At 33.4% G+C, this 21,935-nt stretch overlaps 1 protein-coding gene across 1 annotated transcript; it reads right to left on the reverse strand.

Annotated features, from left to right (window-relative positions):
- Positions 1-1,051: 1,051 nt before the first annotated feature.
- On the reverse strand, positions 1,052-11,181 carry LOC117322400 (ornithine decarboxylase-like). Its single transcript, XM_033877278.1, has 11 exons — positions 11,064-11,181; positions 10,497-10,593; positions 10,018-10,094; positions 9,231-9,403; positions 8,371-8,508; positions 6,999-7,164; positions 6,657-6,804; positions 5,595-5,707; positions 4,718-4,923; positions 3,656-3,729; positions 1,052-3,207 (listed from the first exon to the last, which is right to left on the reverse strand). The coding sequence occupies exons 1-10, from the start codon at positions 11,148-11,150 to the stop codon at positions 3,699-3,701; spliced, it is 1,236 nt and encodes a 411-aa protein (XP_033733169.1). The 5' UTR covers positions 11,151-11,181; the 3' UTR covers positions 1,052-3,207; positions 3,656-3,698.
- Between the last annotated feature and the right edge of the window lie 10,754 nt (positions 11,182-21,935).

The raw sequence follows: 21,935 nt of genomic DNA on the forward strand, positions 1-21,935 counted from the left end.
AAGTATCAACGGTTTTTGAAAAGGTCGTTATCAAATATCGATAATGTTCTAACCAATATACTGTCACTGTAGCATACATATTACATACAGACTTCTGAAATTAACATTTTACATATCTAAGATTCTCAAAAAATTTGAAAGTCAAGAAAAATATTTCGCTTAAATTAAATTATTTTAAGAACATTCTCATTAATATGGCATGCTATGAAAGGAAGAATAAAATTGTACTGTACTTGTATTTGGAAATTATGAATTTATCTGGAACAAATTGAAAACTATTTTCTTGTTTAAGACAATATTTTAGTGATATCTCCTTGTATGTTTTTGTAATATCCTTCAGGCGGATAGTAAGAAACATACCAGCATAGTGTGGGGTCCAACATGTTGCTGTACGGATTGTGTAGCCATTGATGTTCCGCTGCCATTGATGGAAGTCGGAGAGTGGGTACATATCCATTATACCGGAGCCTACTCATTCAACTTCCGGACAAGCTTCAACAGCATGCCACATCCCCGAATATATTACTTCTCTTCACGTGACACGATGTACGTAATCAAATTCCTACACATAATCTAAATGACGTTTTACACAATAAAAGCTCGTCAATTTGTATTTGATAAAATGAAATCGGTTTAATTGTAGAGAACAATAGGAACGCTGACGGATCATTTGAAATATCATTAATCAAGGTAAGTGTTGTTCCTTTATAAAATGTTTTCCCTAATTGTGTTCATGAATGTAAAAATAAAAGACTTATATTGTTTCAAGCCATATTATTTTACACACAGCATTTGTTAATGCATCCATTGTAAACGCTTTTTACTGTTTTTTTTAATATATATCGTGCTGTTATACAGAAAAGCTTACTCTATGGCTCACCAAACACTTTAACGGTATTTGTTTCTGACTTAGTTATATTAGAATCTGATTAAATGGTGGAATGAATGTCTCGCCTAAAGTGTTATTGTCAATACACCCTTAAATGGTACATTTCTATAATTATTTTATTACTTTTAATTACATGGCTACTTATATTGCAGTATTGTGCCAGGTGATTTCTCTTCCTCATCATCGGTCAGCTCTTTGGGATCATGTCGTACTTTTATTTGAGATTGCGTATCACAACGGAAGACAATTCATTTTTACCTCGGAAATACATACATGTTAAACCTTCTCTGCTCATTATTATATTTATAAATATTTCACCAAAATTACGTCAATACCGATGGTCGTCCCGCTGACTTGTCTTAAATGTGATGTTTATATAAATTGAAATGGTGTCACTGTTTGCTAAATACTAAAATTAAATCCTTTTGATAGGTCGATATTTGGTTTTATCAACCCGAAAAAAAAAAATATGGACCAGGTAAGAAGTCTAAGGTTGATATATGATCACGTGAATATAACCCTGTAATGAGAAAAATCAAAAGGCCATTGCGATAGTCTTAATATATATATTGCAAGGCTACAATGATACATATTATCTAAAAATAATAAAGGCAAGACTGAGGCTATTAGTGTTTTATTTTAAATAAAAGACGTATTGATTGAAAGCAAACGTTCACTTCAAGGAATTACAACATGAAACATTAACAAATACTGAATTAGCTGCATAAAAGATTACGATAGTTGAACAGTAGAACTATGAATCGAAAAAAAACATATATGATATTATTTGATTTATTGTTTTGTATGCATTTTATCAGACATAATTCTCAATCAGTTTTAATCATGAGTTGGAGAGTTTGATTTTCCAGCAATAATTGCTATTTTACTATATATATCCATTTCATTAATATCATTTGTCGTGATGTCAGAGCAGCCTATACTGTATACTTGAATGTATTGATGCATTGGGTTGTCTACTCTTCCGTTAAGCATTTATAAGGCGAATTTGTGTCATTTATTCAACTGTTGTACATAGGCAATTTATTATACATTCGACATTTTAATTGTTCAGATACTTAACCGTGTAATTGAATACAACACAAACTATAGGCTTTAATACCGTTGATTGATATCGTCAGTGCAACGCTGCTGTTATTGTCTTTGTTACAGAAACATTTTATTTAAATATCTATTCATCTGTGATAGTTCACACTCCAAGACCTTTTTATACTGTGTTGATCGCATTGTGACCAGTCATGCTCGTTATTGGGTCGATGTGTCATTGTTGTAGATGAAGGCAACCTCACAGCAAAATACACCGTGGCAATATGGCATGATACCCAGCGCAGTTAGGGTATGAGATCTACGTATTACCCAATGGCAAACCAACCAAGGACAGGGTTGTCTCTCGTCTCAGGTTCCATAAGAAACAGACCACCCTGGCAGTGATCGACCACTCGTATCAGATCTACACCTTAGCCTGCATTTCTCACTACCGCCAGTCAAACTTATCAATGTTAATATGTATAACATCTCATGGGGTGAATCTGCATTAAATAGTCCGTGTTGTAGAATAATAAATATACATTTCATATCAATTTGGTGTTTCGCAATTTAAAGTTATCTGTATTTTAAATCCACTGAATTATATCAAGTGTATATGTTATATTGCTCGTGTATTTCAAATACTGTAGATATGCTTATGTCAAGTAACATTTAAAAATATCACCGTTTGACATTTTAATGAGATTATTTATCTCGTGTTTTATCAGCGTTGACAATTTTTACTTTGTTATTTAAATTTTGCGTATAAGCGTAAATCAGTTTTCTCCCTTTAACAACATTTTAACTTTTTTTTTCTTCGACAAATTAATAGCTAAAAATATAATACATTTATGCCATTCGTTACAACGCTAAGTTTTGTTTTTTTTAATTATGGTTTTGAAACGTTTAAAGTCTTTCGAGTCATTTACGTTAATTTCGTTTACCTTATAAGTGTCAATCATCGACACTGTTTTATTTAAAAGTGATGTACAACCGAATCAATAACTCACATATACAATGTATGTACTAAAATTTATACTTTAATATAATCAGAAGAGTAAGTTATAATTCATGTATATATATATATATAATTTTTATATCCATAGATATTTATATCCAAAGATATGTAAACTCATAAATATGTTGTAATATGTAATGTCCTATTCGCGTGATTTTTTTGCGATAGAATGCAAAAGAAGGGAATTCCATTAAGTGAACAGTGAGCGTTTTGGAACGTAACATAACACTCCGTGGTCATCGTCTGTACAAGGTAACTGAAAAATATCAGGTTTTGAATATAAAACAATGAGTTAACGATGTATACAGGGATTGTCTTTCAAGGTAGCCATTATATCATTCGATACAATTTAGCACAATACTATTCGACAATGATATTCATAACAATGACATTTATAAAAAAAATTTCAGTGCTGTCTTTAAACGGAGAACTGAGGGAATTGAACCGTCATTATGTTATTTGGTTCCAAATTTCCAAAAAAAGGACATTTAACTATTGTAATTCAATTGTGTTACCTTTAATATCTAGTTTAAAATGAACCAAATTATATTGCTCACAAAGGGAAGAAACTATCTTTGAACACTAGAATACTTTGTAACTAAGATATCGCCATTACATGTGAAATATGGTTAGATCTATGTCAGCGTTAGAGACAATACAGGCAGCAGGCAGGTTTTGACTTTCATTTAATCAGGAGTAACTACCTGTTTTATTGCCGTATATATTCCGGTGAGATACTTTCCATCTTCATGGATCCAAAGGATACTTCATTAATGTCCTAAAAAATATCAGAAAATGAATATCCATTATTTAATTTTGTCAACAACGTTGTCTAGTATACTTAGCTATAGAAAGATCGTTAAATATAATGCGCACATAAAGAGACTATACGCATGTCTGGACGACCAGGATTCAGCCAGTGGAATTTCTTCGTGATGGACAAGATCAAGTTGAACCTTTTCTGCGCATGCAACCTTATTTGGAAGCACGACAAAGACTATTTTTATCGAAATTGGCACTGTATCAGATGAAAAAAGTTAAGGATCCAACTTGATGTCTTAGTGTTCATATTTAAGTTTGCATGTCAAATTCACGATCTAAACTAATTTGATCGATATGTAGCTTATGAGAGCATACCTGATACCTAACTCTAAGCGTGTCATTCACCGAAGCGTATGAATATGTATTTTTGTACGCGCAACAGCCACTTCTCTTCGCTCGTATTATAAGACCGTATCACAGGGGCATGTCACTGTCTGAAGACTTTGCATTGTCATGGGAAATAGAATAAACTGATAGGGACGTTCCCTTGTGTAAAGACCCCGCCATATCTCTATAAAATATATGAATAAGTTCATGCAAAGTCTCTTTAAAAATTTAAACGTTTCAAGCAACATTTTCAATTTATCCATAGCAATAATTTGCTCAGAGTGACAATTAGAAAAAAAATGATGTACGCTAAGCAATGAAACACAGGTAAACAAATATAATAAAAGCATAGCCTCTTCATTCATTTTCCTTATTTCTGGCACTAATCTGTGTACTAATATCCACGTAACAACAGGCTGGTCCAGTTGTTTAACCCAAATGTCGGAGTTGTCGGTAAGGCTAGGAATTTTAACCATAACGTGAAATTGATTAAATCATTTTCAAAAATAGAAACAGAATCGTAAATATAATACTGATTAGTCCTGATACGTTACATGTAGTTATTTAAATACAGAGCAAACATATCATATTGCGCACGGATTTTTTAATTCACTTACCAATTGTCACGGGAACAGAAGTAATACATATTGGGGTGTGGCATGCTGTTAAAGGTGGTTGACAGACAGAAGGAATATGCCCCAATATCACTGACATTCACCCACTCTCCGACCTCCAGCAATGGTAAGTGGATATCGGTTGCTAGGCAATCTGTGCAGCAACAGGTTGGACCCCACACAGTGCTGCTGTGTTTTTCTTGTCTCGCCTAGAACAAAATAGGAACAGTAATTACTATTTAAGTGATATTTTATCTTCAAGAATCGTTTTTCCTGTTCGACATATTTTCTTTAGGAACAATGTTTTGACATTGATACTAATCAGGTACCATAAAAAAGGACATAAATGATTTTATTTGATCCATTCTCTATCTTATTTTCACTATTCTCTACTAGACGACTTCTTTATTCATAGAATAAGTATTACCTGTTGATTTCTGTCAGGAAATCTCAATCTATTTGAAACTTGGTCGGATATATTACCATTGCATTTGATTATGATTTTTTAAACAGTATGCAGTTTCATAGAACAAATTTACGCCATTTTGATTACGCAAGATAATTTCCATGCGTTATTCTTTTCCTTTGATTTATATATGATATTTTCTCCGATTTCTAATGCATAGTTTGGATGCATGAGAATTGGAGAATGAATGAATGAATGAATGAATGAATGAGACAATAAACTCCTATGATATTTTATAAGATAAACCCAGGGTTCACTAATCTTACTTGCACCAAATTGGTCCCGGGGAAATTAAAATAACTGAACATTAACAAAGTTGTTTTTTCATCATATCTCCACAAAGTTAGGCTTTTTTGTTAAACTACAATTAAGAGATAATAGAATTGTCCTAGTCAATTACTCGGGGAAATTTACCTTTTTATTAACTGGTGACATTGAAAATCCATCTTTGATTTCGTTTACCCAGTTAAACGATCCATATATTCCATCATTGAGGTTGTACATAACATGATCAATACTGGATTTATCTGAAATCACATTTAGTTTAAAATAGTATATAAAAGGGTCGAGCTATATTCCCACATACACCAAATGGTTATTTCTCGCTTGCTAGAAAAAAAGGTAAATCTATCTCACACAGGGGAGTAAAGACAGCTTGCACGCGCTATATGACACTGCTCATATTTAGAAACGTCATTATTTCAAGTCAAGTGATCATGTCGTAAATGATGACAGTATCAATTTTGACACACATTCCAAGGAACATTGTAAATGGCGAGATGAAAAAATTCATTAGAAAAAAAAAGTTGTTTTTGGTTGCAAATATGTGAGAAAAATAATCAAACATGGGTCTGTTCCATGAACATGGATATCTCAACACTCGTTTAAAAGTTTGGCTGGCCAGTACTCGGCAAGCCTCGTGCTAACTGGCAAAACTTTTATACTCAGGCTTAGATATTCCTGTCCACGGTACAAACCCATGTTGGATTCTATTATTCTATTATTACAGGTAATGCGGAGTATCGCTTACGTTTTATACATAAGAAAGATCACTCGTCTTGTACCAGTTTTATTATGATATCTTTGTCTATTATATTACATAGGTGCATAAGATGGTTATATATGCGTATGAATCATGCTGATTAGACGACACATTTTTCAATAATTCTAGAGTCCTGTGAAACATTTAAAATCTTTGCATATTCTCATTTTGATACCAGTGTACCCAAAGTCGTCAAAGTAGTAAAACGACTAACAAACGGTACAGATTGAATTATTAATTAGCATAGTTTCCGTCTATATATTTAATATATGTTTAACACGTTTTATTCTTTTGTACAAACTTATAACATGCCTTTGTATCATTAACCTACCGTTGGTATACATTTCGACATCTTTTTTAATATTGTACAAACTCAAAGCACACAGCTAGCTTTGCTATCGGGTACACGGCATACATAGGTATTGATTACCTACCGTTGGTATACACAAGCTTCCTCCCTATGACATTCACTGCAGCACTGAAAGCAGATTCTACAAGATAACGTCCTGGCTCAGCGATGATTTTTACTCTATCTGCTTCTGGGAAATACTCATCCAAGCACTGGTTTATGATAGCAGCATTCTTTCATACAAAAAAAATATCAACCATTATTTCCGTACGATCATTTCAATGTCACTTGTATACAAAAACTAATTTCACCTTATCAGTTATAAATAAAATACGTCGATCAAGGTTTTAGAAGACTGCAGGTGTATATATATGTATATATAATGAAAATGAAGCAAAATCGGTTTCAAATTAAAATAACATTGAACCTCTTCAAGTGTTGGCCGATCGCAGTCTCTACCCCGGTAGCCACCGCCTATGTCAAGGATCTCCATAACAAAGCCGATCTGTTGTCCTATGTCAAATATCATTCTTGCTTCTTTGATTGACGACGAGAATGCATCGGCATTGAGGCAGTTACTTCCAACATGGAAACTTAAAAATAAAAAATAATAAGAATGTATGAACAAAACATCATTTCTTACTAATATCAATCGATTAATAACAACGAAAAATATGGATTACACTTACAGGGAATAGTGACATATAACGAAACCGTAATTCTAGGTCATATCGAAATAGATGAAACTAGGGCAAATACGAACACCAAATATAAACAAGCACAGAGAACCTTGAAAACGTACAATAGGAGGACCAAGTGTTCTGGAAGAGTAAGCGCATTCTGCTTCATCGACTACACACGCGACATAAAACTGTATCAGATCCGGTTGAAGGGAACAGCCAACCAATTGAAAATTTTTTTTTTTTGAAACAGCCTCTGTGTATAGAAGTTGAGCCAAGGATAAAATGTCTGGCAGCCACTGATTGGCCAGTATGTTATGAAGCGAGAGAATAGATATGTAGCCTGATAGGTAACTATAAATGAGAAATGTTGATATAAATTTCGTAAGTCCGATTGATTTTTTCCCAAAAGTTCACGTAATAATAATTGACAGGTAAAGATTTAAGATTTTTGAGAATTTGTACAGCGAAATTCACCCATTTTCAAAATGGCTACCATGGAGAAAATTTGAGCTGAAGGACCCAACTTTTTTTTTTTTTGATTAGGTGTTATATCAGACCCTAAACTTTTGTTATAAACCATAATTGTCATATCGAATTCAAGAATTTGAATGAAATACTCCTAAACGTTAACACTAAAGTCTATGGGAAAACAATTGGTTGGTTGGTCCCTATAGTCATATTCTCAAAACCTACGGTGCTGATAACGGAAACACGTCTGAATTTATATCGCACAACGAAAATATGATATTTCCAAATCATGATGTCGAACAATTTACAGTGTTCTTTATCAATCTGCATATGACGAATCTAATTTCACCGTCATTAACAGAAACATGTAAACAAACAAGAGTGATAAAGTCCTTATCTACGTCACTTATGGCACCCGGCATGTAAATCTAGTAATGTAAACGCTGGTTATGGCAAACCGTTGCTAAAGTAATATAAACTGAAGGGCATGATATTTCTGTCAATGATATTAGAATGGAGACCACGAAACTGATTTTTGAAAATACAATATAAAAATAAATGAGGTTATACCAATTGCATGTATTTGTTGAAATTTGGAAATCATAAAATATATATTTGAATTTGTATCATATCATTATTGTCACGTACCTCACACCAATTACGTCCAAATCTTTTCGCTTAGCCGATAGGAGCAAATCCGTCGCTTCTTCGAAGATACAGCCAAACTTTTTTCCGAGGTCATACATTGCCTTGCATATGAGTTTTGATCGGAATCGCAACAATAATCTGTTCAACAGTACAAGGATTCAATAAAATAAACATCATACACTGAGTTTGAATGCAGCTTGAAAAAAATAATTCAATACTTCAACACAAATACTTAACACTCATGCCAAGCATTAAATGACGGTTTCAAGATACACGTTGGAAAGATATATTCGCTCTCGTATTTCATATAAGACTGTGATGTTTCGTAATTGTTTTCGCAACGATAGTGCGTCAGATTATAATTGTCTATTTGTTATCTCGGCGACATTGTTTTATGAATACGGCTACTGATCAGTAAATCGATATAATATGACATGATTTAGACGACCTACTAAAGAAGTTAAAATAATAATACCTATCTCGCTAAGACGGCAAAGAAAACTGAATTCGTCGCGTTAACTACATCACAGTGTCTTAAGGAGATAGTCAACACGGCAATATATAAAGATATGTTGACAACAGAAAACAATTAGTGGCAGGAATATGGCATCTTACTGTATGTTTGCTATATTTCACGGGCTTTTAGTTTGCGGTTGTCCCTGACGGAAATATTTTTGCGGGCAAAAGGTTTCACCATGCACACATCTTGCATTAAACAATTCTATACATGCGCTTGTTATTTTATTCGCGCTATGATTAATTACCCTAAATAAGCGAAATCAAAGGCCTCAGGACTATTATAAGCCAAACCGTACATGAATGAGCACTTGTATGTAGTTCATGTTATTATCTACATGTACCTTGCTGATCCATACAGCATCTTGATCTTGACCAATTCATCTTCACTGTCAAAGGTCATCAAATCAACATCGTGCTCCCTGGCGTAAGTAATGTGCGACATTTGTTTGCACGGATTGGCGTAGATGATGCGAGACGGATCAACGCCCAAATCTAATATCTGCTGTATTTCTGACTATTTGAGAAATAAATATTGCATTAACGCATGTGTTTTACATAAATCTCCTTAAAACAGATACATTCCTATAACCTATAATCATGTTACCCACAATGCGTCCACCTTTGTAAGCCAATATCACTGTCGTGACGAATCGATTTCATTCCACGTGCCATCTCAGGAGTCATGGAATTGAATCTATTGTCTTAAGTGTCTGAATATTAAGATGGCAATTAAAGATATGGAGAAAAGCATATGAATGTAATCCTTAGTGGTTTTATTCCATTAAATTTCATTGACACTGTTACCTTGATTGACATGCATTTCCTACGAACTTTAATTTCCTATTTGTGTTTTATTTTTATTATAAGAAAAGTTCAAAAAAATAAGAAATGTAAAAGTGTTACCAGTGAACCTTGCTTCTGACACCGGTTATAATTTTCTTTACTTGGATAGATAGTATCAAACCTGTCTCGCTGGTAGGAAAATACTTAACAGATTTATACAAAACTCTTACATGTCTGGAATTTTAACACAGATACAATATCCTTAAAAGGATCTGCTGTATTTCATTCTACAACTTGGACAACTAAGATTGTTAATGGTAATTTTAAAGATATGTATATATTTACCTTGCTCGCGCAATCAAAACTGCCTCCGAGCCTTGCAATGACATTCACGATTCTCTCATCGTTGTTGCATTTCAAAGCTGTTAAGACAAATAAATGTTTTACATTTAGGATTGCGCATATATTAAAATGATATTCACATAAATATTTTCTTCAAACACTCTCTGACTTTTACATATTTCTACAACTTTAAAATAACCATGTTTGTATATCTTATATAATTTAGACACAGACTTTAATTATAGTATTCAGTAAACTCATTTGTATAGCACATTTGTAAATCATATACGTAGGGAGATGGCTTCAAATAACAGCGTACTCTTGTTGCCAGATCCCTAAACTTGAATTGTTGTATATATTGACTCATATGTTGTAAATATTTTGGTAATACAATACTGTTTAAACCAATTATAGTATTAAGTCGCCAAACACATCACAGGTTAACAGTAAGGATATATTGATTAACGAAAAAGTAAAGATACCATAGAACAGTTTCACTCTTGGCAGCAGTTTGTACCATCTCCTGTACCTCTCCACGATCTCGTCAATATCAACGATAACCAGCGGATCATCTGTACCCTATATTGCATAAATTGTATAAAACAAATCTTTATCTTAAAATCACGTTTTCTTGATATAAAATAACGATTTCTTCATATAGCAAAACGATTTTCATATTAGAAAATACGATTTCTTCATGACAAAATCACGATTTCGTCGTATGAAAATTGCAATTTCTTGAACAGTTAACGCTATTGTAAAATTAATTGAAATCCACAAAGGTTTGTTAAAACCTTTCCCTTACTGAATATCGTCTCTATTCATATCAATGTGCTGACGATAATGTAGCAACATGTGAAAAATGTTTCATTTTCTACATCAAATTGATAATTGTATGCCAAAGAAAATTATTCTTATACATAAATTTAATTACTTTATTGTGTTAACACAGATTATGTCATTCACTTGTTGTCAAGTTTGCGGGAGAAATTGTGACAGACATTCGGATTGTAAACAAATATCAAAATTCCATTTATTGCCATTCTTACCGTCTCTGTTTGGAATTTAACTTGTCGTGTAATGTAGTCTGTACGGGACCTTCTGACGTCCACAATCAGTACGTTATTATCTTCCATTTTCTTAAAGAAAATGTATCACCATTAAAATAAATTTAACAGCATTTGCAATGACTCTTGAAAGAACTGTAGTGTTCTCCCTGTCAATTGAACACATACATCATTCATAAGTATAGATATATTGTATGTGTTTATTTAGTAGTTGAGGGAATCCGAAAAGAAAGGGTAAATGTAGGTATGAAATAGGATAACCTATTATAATCTTTTCTCAAAATTAGAACTCTCTAAAAATAGAACAAACAAAATAACAACAAAAACAAAAACAAAATAGCTAACCAATGAATTAATATACTTTTTTTTCAATACTTACACAATTCAATAAAAACCAACCAACAACGAACAAATCACATGCGTCAATGGTGACTTCATAGGTCAAACATACTGCCGATTTGGTGAGCATTATTTTCGAGAGAAAAAACTCACAAGAGCGAACGCAGATAGTTCTTAATTGGAAGATATTTAAAGGGATAGTATTTGCATCACATGTCACCTGACACCGTTCCGTTATTATCAAGTGTCGGTTATTCCGTCTACTTGGTATTCAGTAAGATGATCCGGAAAGTGAACTTCAAGAAGACTCATTCTGCAAAACGTTATACAGATTTCCCTCACATACCTAATATATTTCCCACCACAGAATGCATCTGTCGGAAGTTGCTTAAATCGGTGTGAACAGATTAATTTAATATAAGTTTAAGCGATTATCAGATAACATCAAGCGTTTTATGACGTGAATGAGAGTTTGCATATATGCATGTTTAATGTTACAATATTTTAACTGTATCACAATTAAAAGAATAATGCTATAGCAGTGGTTGATCTTTGCAAGCATAATCATTATAATGTTGGATTCATCATTACAGTATATACCGCTCGGATCATTGGGACAACCTGTTGCGACAATAGGTGATGATATTGTCCAAATTAGTACCTACAGCACGTAAATATCTGTTAACATCGTATCATATCACTGAAAGCCTAATAAGAATATAATCATCTCCTTAACATCTGAAGGAAAATAACATGCTCTGTTTGGTTGATAGATATTCAGTAAATATAAAGATAAAAAAGATTATGTGTATGCTTGTGGTGTATGTAATATAACCATTTTTAACAACTACTTTTAAGCATATTTGTCAATATAAAAATCTCAAAATATTAAGGTGAATTAATCAGTAATGATATGGCTATTTTTCATACATTTACCAATGACTTCAACCAGATGTCATTAAAACATCTTAGATTTGTTAACTGGCCATTGCCTGAGCCAACGCCTGCAATGCTTCAGACTTATTCATTGCCAGTTATGAAACATGTCATAGGCCTAAATTTACGGTACAGTTTCTGGTCTTTTATATATATTATCAAATTACCTACAAATAAAAATGAATACAAATTTTGATTGACGTATTCAACATGAATGCGTGTTTGTATATTCAGAATTGCCTGCATCATAATATCTTTTAATTTTAATCCCTACACAAAGTTCTATTGGGTGTTTCGGAATGTGTTTGAATGGACTATACATATAATACTATCATAATCATTAAAACGTTTTATCGTCAGACGTGTTTTGAATTACACTCTTATATCTAACTTCAATTTTGTCTTTTAGACCATGTGTCTTACTAATGTTATAATGCGTTAAGTACGAAAGTCAAAATACAGGTGAATGCATTTATACATTGTTTGTGCTCCATTCTTAATTATCAATACTTTCTGCTTTTCTAATGTTTAATTAACCTGCAAAATAAACAGACAACAATATTAGATTTGCAAACATATTTAACACTGTTCACGTACCTCAAGACGGCGATCCCCAAATGAAGAGTTACACTTTTCTTATATCTATATAAGCTCGTGATCAAAGTTATATTATCTATAATCCAGCCGAGTCACGTGTTGAAAATGACGTGTCATTTCTTTCAAAATAGACGTATATAGAAATATCAGAGTTCGACAACGTACTTACATTTATATGTATATCGTAAGTGAAGTGTGTGTGCTCTGATGTTCATATATTAATTTGCCGACTCATTTCGTCCCAGATGTAAGTTAAAATAGGGTTTTTTTATCGTGCTTGATGAAACGTTGAAAGCCTGATTTGACAGCAATACGTCCTTATTTTAAACTTAACTTACTGTTTCCACAGTTTCCGTAAATTCATCATAAATAATGGTTATTGTTAAAGGTTTTTTTTTTATATTTATTATACTTTACATATAATGATGTGTATCCACTTTCAAAGCCTCCGAGTTTTTTACCTTTAATAATTCTGATTGGCTAATCTTCGGTCTTTTACTACGGTCACATTTACTTGACCTTTCACATTTTCAAGTTGTCTGTCGATCAAAACAATCTCATGTTTTCTGGATTTGCTTGCGGTCAATATTGGCGTGACTGGATGAGGGGGTTGTCATTATTAAATCATTTATTATGTATCCCTTATCAATTTCGTAAAGGTATGTTTCTGAATCTTTCAAAATAATGGCAGGAAATGGCATACAAATGCTATTTAAAAGATATAATAAACATCGAAGCATGGTAGACTGTTTATATCGCGACACATTTATATTTTTATTTTTATAGTCTCCCCTTTGCAAGTAATTGATAAACGTCATAGTCATACTTAACCGGATGTACTTATTAATAAAAATGACATTTATTGTTTGTCTTTTTAAAGACGGAACCTTCATAAAAACGTCAGAAAATTAATTATCTATGATAAGAAGGTATATGTAAATCGTCAATAGCTTCAAAAATATTAGCCTACCTCTTTCAATGAGTCAGTTGTTTTCTCCTCTATCAAAACAAATCTCGGGCATGGGCAAAACTAAACCTAATAATTTGTGTTCAGTTCATAGAAATCTATATTTTGTTTAGAGCTACAAATTTGGTTTCGGTCCGGTGTTGACGTTTTGTTTTAGTAAATATCGTTCCCAACGAGAACACGATGCTTTTTAAGATTGGAAATTAAACGTCACGGCTAAAAGAATAGAAAAGACTTACCTCGTACAACAACCACTATCTTTTACCAATTTAAGGTTAACATTATTTTACTGAGTCACGTTACAACTATAATACACATACCATGGAATGACCTATCAAAGGAAAAATATTGAGGGAACAGAAAACAGAAGAGACTGGGAACAGAGCAGGTCAATGAAAGACAAATACAGGATCACAATGAAAACACTCCCAAATAAACAAACAACAACAACCAATGAAACACACGGGAAGCCATCATGAACCCTTGCGATCAATAAACAATAGCGGATAACAATAATAAAGTCATGTTACACAGAAAATAAACTAAAATTGTATGTATAAACACTTTTGTTGTCTCTAAACAGGGCATATGTATCTGCCATGATCAGTGTATGTGATACTCCTTCAAGCGAATATAATACTTGTAACGCTAGGCAAGATCTTCTTTCGCATAAAGGTTAGTGCTGCATTAATTCGAACAGAACAAAAATCGTTATGTTTTTGAATGAATACATTATTTAATCATTTCCTCGTCAGCCCTGTATGTTTATACAATCAGATTTCAAGATTTGGTTTCCAATGTCCCAATCCGGAAGTTTTCATCGGTTCACGTTTTCTCGCGCAGTCACGTGACCGACACGAAAGACTACATTAACAATTGATCGGTAAATATGGCCAGAGCACCCCATTAACGTATTTGGTATAATTCTGATACACTTGTTCATCATACTTAGAAACTTGTCAAAAATGTTGTGCAATCTTCTGTTTATTCTTTTATTTTTATTTACAAAAACCTCCACGATCTTATCGCTTTAATTTGAAATAATCTAGGTAATGGGGTGCACTAGAATAATATATAGAGCAAATATATATGTTCATATTTTGTTATAAGAACTCTTTTGTGTTTGTAGTATCGAAGTCGGCATATAGACACGAACAAACGTTGATAGACGAATGCAATGTATCGTTATTAATTAATCATTTAAAGATGATTTCCAAAGGCAGAAGCTATTATGTAGAAGTTTTGGTCATACCTACAAGTTTGTAGATTGCACACTGTGATAAAACCACCATATTCGTCGTTGCCATGACAACCGATCCAAGCTGCGATCATATATGTACTGACAAAGTTAAATTTATTTATTTTTTTTTTTTTTTTTTTTGTTAAAACTCGTATAGATTCGTGTCGTTTTATCATCTGGTCAATTTCAAAAAATTAATAAGGAAACTAACAAAATCACTAAAAAACACAGATTAAAGCTTCGCGCGTGAGGCAGTGCAGACACAATGCGAGACCATGAAAAAATGTGACGTCATCGGAATGACAAGTTTACAACAAATTACATCAATGTATCTTTACATAAATACACTAATGAGGAATGGAATTGGGGGCAACATTACCCACATGGGTTTACATGGTTATGTGTAATGATAACATACATTTGCAGATGTGTATCGACACGAGAAAAAATTATTATAGTTAACAATGGTTTCTACCACAATACCCTGTGTTATTCAACTCTCAGACCATCAGTTAATCATTACAGCTGTTGATTAACAATCTGTTTATACCACACGTGGTATAAACTCTGTACGCATTTTGATTGGCTGACACGGTGAACTTTGACCCAAGCTGCAATTGTTATTGACGTCATCAATAATCTTATGACGTCACATCACCGGGTCCCGGACGTCACCGGTACACTTTATTTGCATACGCGAAATTATACTTGGCCAAGTTTCCCTTTGATTCAAGCCGATATTATTGTGGTAGAAACAGGTCACACGACTCGAAATTGTTGGATATGGAATTTATTTCACACTCGTAAGTTATTTTTTAAAAGTTGCAAAAAACACTCGCTAAAGCTCGTGTCTTTTGTAATAAATAACTTACTCGTGTGCAATAAATTCCATATCGAACAACCACTCGTTGTGTAACCTCTATTTAATTGTCATTGTGTATACTTAAATATATATAACTATGATCATGAGAATATAAGAAAACTTACAAAATCTATTCCGAATGGAAAAAAAGGAACGCACAAAACCTAATCCGAAAGGAAATCGAATAAATGCCCTAAGGCAATCGTTCTTCATGTGTTGTCCATTGTTTTCTCAATCGATTGGTTATCCTTCTATGGATACGACTAAACTTCTCATAACTGGGGAGTTTGTAACCTCTGATGGGAGAAAAACGGGACTAGATAGGGGAAGTACCGATAAAATGTAAATAGAAAGATGTGAAATTGAGTTAAGTACATACCTGAGTTAACATTGAGGTCAGACACGGTCGCAGCCACCACGTCACGACAGTATCAGTTTCACGAAATAAGATATATATTTGATTTATGGACGTATACGTAAAATTGAATTATGATATACGATGATGTATACGATGATGAATAATAAAATACTGTATAACATGAAACGGGTCATTGTTGGTTTTCGGGAGTTATCATTTCACCTGATTCTTTGATGAACATTTGTTAATGGCGTTGGGGTCTCGATTATTTCATTATTATTGAATACATTTTAATGATTTTAGTTATCCTATCATAGACGGTGTTTGCGTGAACACCGTTAAAACAAGAGCCCCCTACGAGATCCAAATCAGTAGCGTGTGTGCCCACCCCTGCGAATGCCCCTGCATTATCAGAGCAATGGCCCTACCCCTATCGAAGTCCTCAAGTCGCGGCATTACGATGTACAATTGCTTCGAAAAGAAATGTTGTGTAACTGATAAGTACAAATATAGTGTACTCTGGATGCACTTTTTCTTGATATGATCTGCTGAAAGCATGCAGCGTCATGTGGAGTCACGGTCGACTGAATTTAACTGAGGAACATTTTTACAGTGCACAGAGGTAGCTCAATGTGAAATTTAATTGAATTTAGACCAAGTGTCTGAAAGTTGAATTACCAAAACCGAACTTTCTTTTTCCCGCTTGTATATTAATGTACAGATACTATTTCTTAAATGTGTCAATGCATTCCTATAGCAACCACAGAACCAAATTATTCTCCATAGACGATAATGTTAACGTTTACCACTGTCCCGCTAAAATGGTAGCACTGGTCCACTAACCCTGTTTGAAGAATTTTATCTGACACTCTTGTTAATAGAACATTTAAAAGTGTGACCAGTTTGACCTTTTACTTATGGTGGCCACTATCTTGCATTGGATTCAGCACCAAAAATCACTTAACTTTACAATCGTGAGATTAAACACAATACAAATTAAGTGACACCGCCAATGCATATCTCGTTTGGTAGAACGTCATCATTGTAAATAAAAGTCGAGAGTTGGTAATCCTAGTATGTTATCGTAGTCCCCTAGCCGTTTGTTTGTATTTATATTTTATACCTGCATTATGACCATTAAGTAAAACTACGGAAGCTAAATCTTGCAACAAGTGTGAGATTCTTATTGTTTGACAATAAATACCATGGTCTTAATTAATCAATTATTCTTGTTTTCAATGATTCTTTATATATTTTTGGTTTCTTCTCTCCTTGAAACCCCTTCCTAATCACCAGGTATGTTTCACCTACATACATTTCGTCATAGCTGAATAAGTGCTATAACATGTTAAAGTGATGTATGTATTAGCACTCATGAAGTTTATGAAACCAGTGATTGCTTTAAACTCTAAGTACACAAACGTTATATATACTTGATACAGAATATTGCTCACCCCAGGGGTTTGTTCTTGACTTTTTCACATTGTAAAAAGCAACATATCAAGTCATGGCATATCTTGAAACTGAGAAATTAGATAAGTATTCTTACTTTGATATAATAAATTTGCATGTTTCCATTCTTCGATAAACAATTGATGTATATATAGTGTCGGCCGCTCTAGTTATTACTCGCAGTTAACAAAAATTGTTGTTAGTCGAGTCTGAAAGTATTGTTTAAAACCGACAGGACGTACGTAGTGGACTTGTCAAATATATCTCCATTCATAAACTATTAAATCGCATATATTTTGTTGCACGTTTGCCTCTTTAACTTATTTATCATAACATCCACTTGTTTCTATGGTAGTTGCGCCCCTTATGTTACAAGCACACATGTACACTGATGTGCATCTGGGCTAACTGATTTGATATGCTATTTCGCCACAATGTGTACTGATGTGTAAAAACAAATGATTGGGACAGGCAGATTGTGAACCATGAATAATTGTGGAGTGGGGTACATGTTTTTGTAAACCATTCTAGCAACAATTCGCCATAGTAGAATAAATAAAAGTTCTAGTTGAATTACTAGCATTGTATCATACTACGATCATAATTTTGTTATTTGTCCCTGTGGTAGCATATAACCAAAGTGCTGAATGTAATTATAGCTAGATGTCCACAAAAAGCATTGTCCAAATAATTTCAGTAATTGAAATTGACTTTTGTTCCAAAGAGCAACTTCCTCAGCTTATTATCTTTTTGTATCTGTTTATGTTAATTGTTATGACACCAAAGTTTTTCTGTATTAATTCTAGTGGTAATTTTCCTGTCAGTGCTGTTTGCGCTGGAACCATAACGATAAATCATGACTGCGATAATTACACTTTTCATATATCTATTCCTATCAATATAATGTGGGTGCCCCAATTCATCATTTGGCTAATCTGATAAAACGTGGACATGTGTAAAGATTTTAGTACGCCAAAATAAGCACATTTTCAGTACTCTAATTAAATATCATTCCATTAGATGTAGACAATCCGTCCAGACTGAGTACAATAGCTATGGTATGTAAACGTAGACTGATGAACGTACTCACAGACGACTGTTAACATAATGCCCTTAAAAAATCTATTTTACAGCAAGTTATTTGATGTATGTATACCCTAAAATATCGATAATTAGCCGCGGCTTATTCTTTTTTTTTTCTTTTTCTTTTTGTAAGGAATCCTAGGCTTATTTTCGAAGCAGGCCTATTTTCAAGGCCGTCTTATTTTCGAAGTCATTTATCCTGTAAGGCAAGTAAGGCTTATTTACGAGACCTTCTTACCTTCGAAACCTTTCATCGGTAAAAAAAATCATCAATAATTATTTTTTCGTTCGAATCATAAGATGTCAATTACCTTTAATATCATAGCTAACAGTCAATGAAAAAAGTTTAATACATCTAAAACTTCGATTTGTAAAAATTCGAGTCATACATAGGTTCGTTAGTAGCGTGATATTGTGAGAAAATTCGGGAATCAACGAAGTTCGAATTTATAGGGGTTTGACGGTACAGTTATAAATTAAGTACAAGTACATGGACATATTATTAATATATATTTATGCTCAGCAAATGGGGTTTCGTTAAAAAGGGGGGGGGGGGGGGGAGCAAAGGGTTATGAGAAGTGTCAACCTGACAAATAATATCGGCTTATTTTCGATATATATTTCACTGCAAGGAATCGAAGGCTTACTTTCAAGTACGGCCTATTTTCAAAGCCTGCATATTTGCAAGACACATTTGACTGCAAGAAATATAAGGCTTATTTTCAAGATTTTCGATTCAGGCTTATTATCGAGATTTTAGGGTATGGTGATTATAAAACAATTAATAACACTTACTGACCTTTTGCTGCTAGGTATACCGTGTACATGTATTCTTGAGCTGGTCCTAAACAGTCAACAGAGAATCTCCAGATAAAATGTTTTAATTACCAGAATAACTACGCGGTACATGTATTTATATGATAGATATTTGAGTCTGACACTCTGTATTAAATGACGACAATGATCGATGAACAAAACATTAGATATCATGTTAAATTAATGGCACATCTACTGTCTGGTGTGGATTACATATACTTCCCTGTTTACGAATACAAGAACCATTTATTAGATATACATTATAAGACTGTAGCAGCGTTACAAAAAAATTTTAATATAGCTTCAGGATATCGATTAATTGTCCTTAAACTCAATATCAATATCATGAATCTTAAATAATGTGCATTTTCTGTCAGTACGCCAGGGTCAACGATGGAGAACAAACAATTTTAAGTGATGTTGATTTAAATTGTCTATGCCATGCTTACAGTTGTTAAATAATAAATTCAGGCTGAGCTTTTACATCAATTACTGATGCCGTCGCTTTCCATGCAGTTACCAGAATTTCACAATTTTACAAATTACAATAATCGTTGAATCAGATGGATATGTTAACGTTTCTGTTTAGGGGGTGATATTAAAACTCAAGACATCTACTTACTTTGAAAAAAGCTGTAAACAAACAACATCACATCATAGGTAGCTACAACTAACTACCGTATATTGACTACTTTATATACCCAATCAAGATTTTTCAGTCGATTACGTAACTAAGATAGCCACATCACTCTAGGTCTTGGGCATTACCACAGTAGAAGGTCCAGACCCAATCAATAACCGTTTCATTGCGACCTTCAATTGTGACACGATACGACTAGCATTGTGCCATGAGGCTAAAGAACTTCAGGAAATAACATTGAGAAATACCATATCATATTGCTAGTCATAAACAGTAATTTGATCCATTTGAAAACTTACAATGAAGCTGCACGGTACGGTGTACGTAACGATATCAATTTCTCAAATGTTAATTTCTAATTTCAAGATTGTTACAAAATGTTCTCTTAATGCTATGTTTACATGTACCAGTGGCTTCGATAAGTCAAAGGTTTCTTCCCTTTATCACAACTTCAGTGACAGATATTTATGGATTGAATAAAGTTATGTTGAGGTGTATGGGGGTATAAACCTCAATAGGTCTTGCGATAAATTTTATGAGGTTCATAATAAATTTGTCTCAAGACCTATTGAGGTTTATACCCCCATACACCTCAACATAACTTTATTCAATCCTTATATTTATTTTTTTGATATTTTTGTATAATATTTTGTCCTTGACAAAAAGGGACTAGTGCAAGTCTACCACGGAACTTACCGAAATGTACGTCATCACTCTTCGTCTACACATGGTTATTACTTTCAGGATTTCTTTCGTGAACAAACTTAATAACGTATTAAAACAAATGTAATTTTTAATGGAATTCATTTCATATAAATATGATCACTTTTGAAAAGGAATTTAAAAATATAGTCCAAGCTCAACAAATGTATTCCTACGCCGGACTTGATATAGTTCATTGAAAAATGACTTGAGTTAACTGTGTTCATTGGATCATTGAGTCTGAATTAAGTGGAAATATAAATATTAACTATTGACGAACAAGTAAAAGCTATATGAAAATCGCCGATACATTTAACTTCTATAAAGAATTAGTCTACCTCTTTGAATGAGTCGGTTGGTTTCTCCTCTATCAAAACAAACCTTGGGCTTGAGCAAAACTAAACCTAGTAATGTGTCTTCATAGATTATTCGATTTCGGTTCGGTGTTGACGATTTGTTTTATCTTTCCAAGCGAGGACACGGTGCTTAAAATTAGTTTACTTAGTCACGCCACAACTATAAAACACGTGCCATTTATTGACCTATCAGGGACGCTGGTAGCAACAATTACAAAAAGAAAAAAACTGAGGGAACATAAAAAAGGGATTTGAGAGACAGAGAAATAGAGCAGGTCCACGAAGGACAACAATAGATATATCACAATGAAAACACGCCAAAATGAACAAACAACAACCAAGGAAGCAAACGGTAATCATCATAAACCTTTTCAATAATATGAACAATAGCGGGTAACGGGGAATTGAATATGGTCAACACAGGATCTCACTAAGGCAACGAACATACCCATTCACAACTACAAACAACATCACAATCACCCCACTGCTGCCACCAAACATTGTCA

The sequence above is a fragment of the Pecten maximus genome, chromosome 2 (genome assembly GCF_902652985.1).
Source record: "Pecten maximus chromosome 2, xPecMax1.1, whole genome shotgun sequence".
Lineage (NCBI taxonomy): Eukaryota > Metazoa > Mollusca > Bivalvia > Pectinida > Pectinidae > Pecten > Pecten maximus.

Bases quoted from the DNA above. Each gene is read 5' to 3' on its own strand.
- LOC117322400 (XM_033877278.1), bottom strand. From the start codon at position 11,150: ATGGAAGATAATAACGTACTGATTGTGGACGTCAGAAGGTCCCGTACA. The intron at 6,805-6,998 runs GTTCAATGTTAT...TTTGTATGAAAG, and splicing joins ATCGGCCAACACTTGAAGAG to AATGCTGCTATCATAAACCA. The intron at 4,924-5,594 runs GTAAATTTCCCC...ATTTTGTTCTAG, and splicing joins TGTCACCAGTTAATAAAAAG to GCGAGACAAGAAAAACACAG.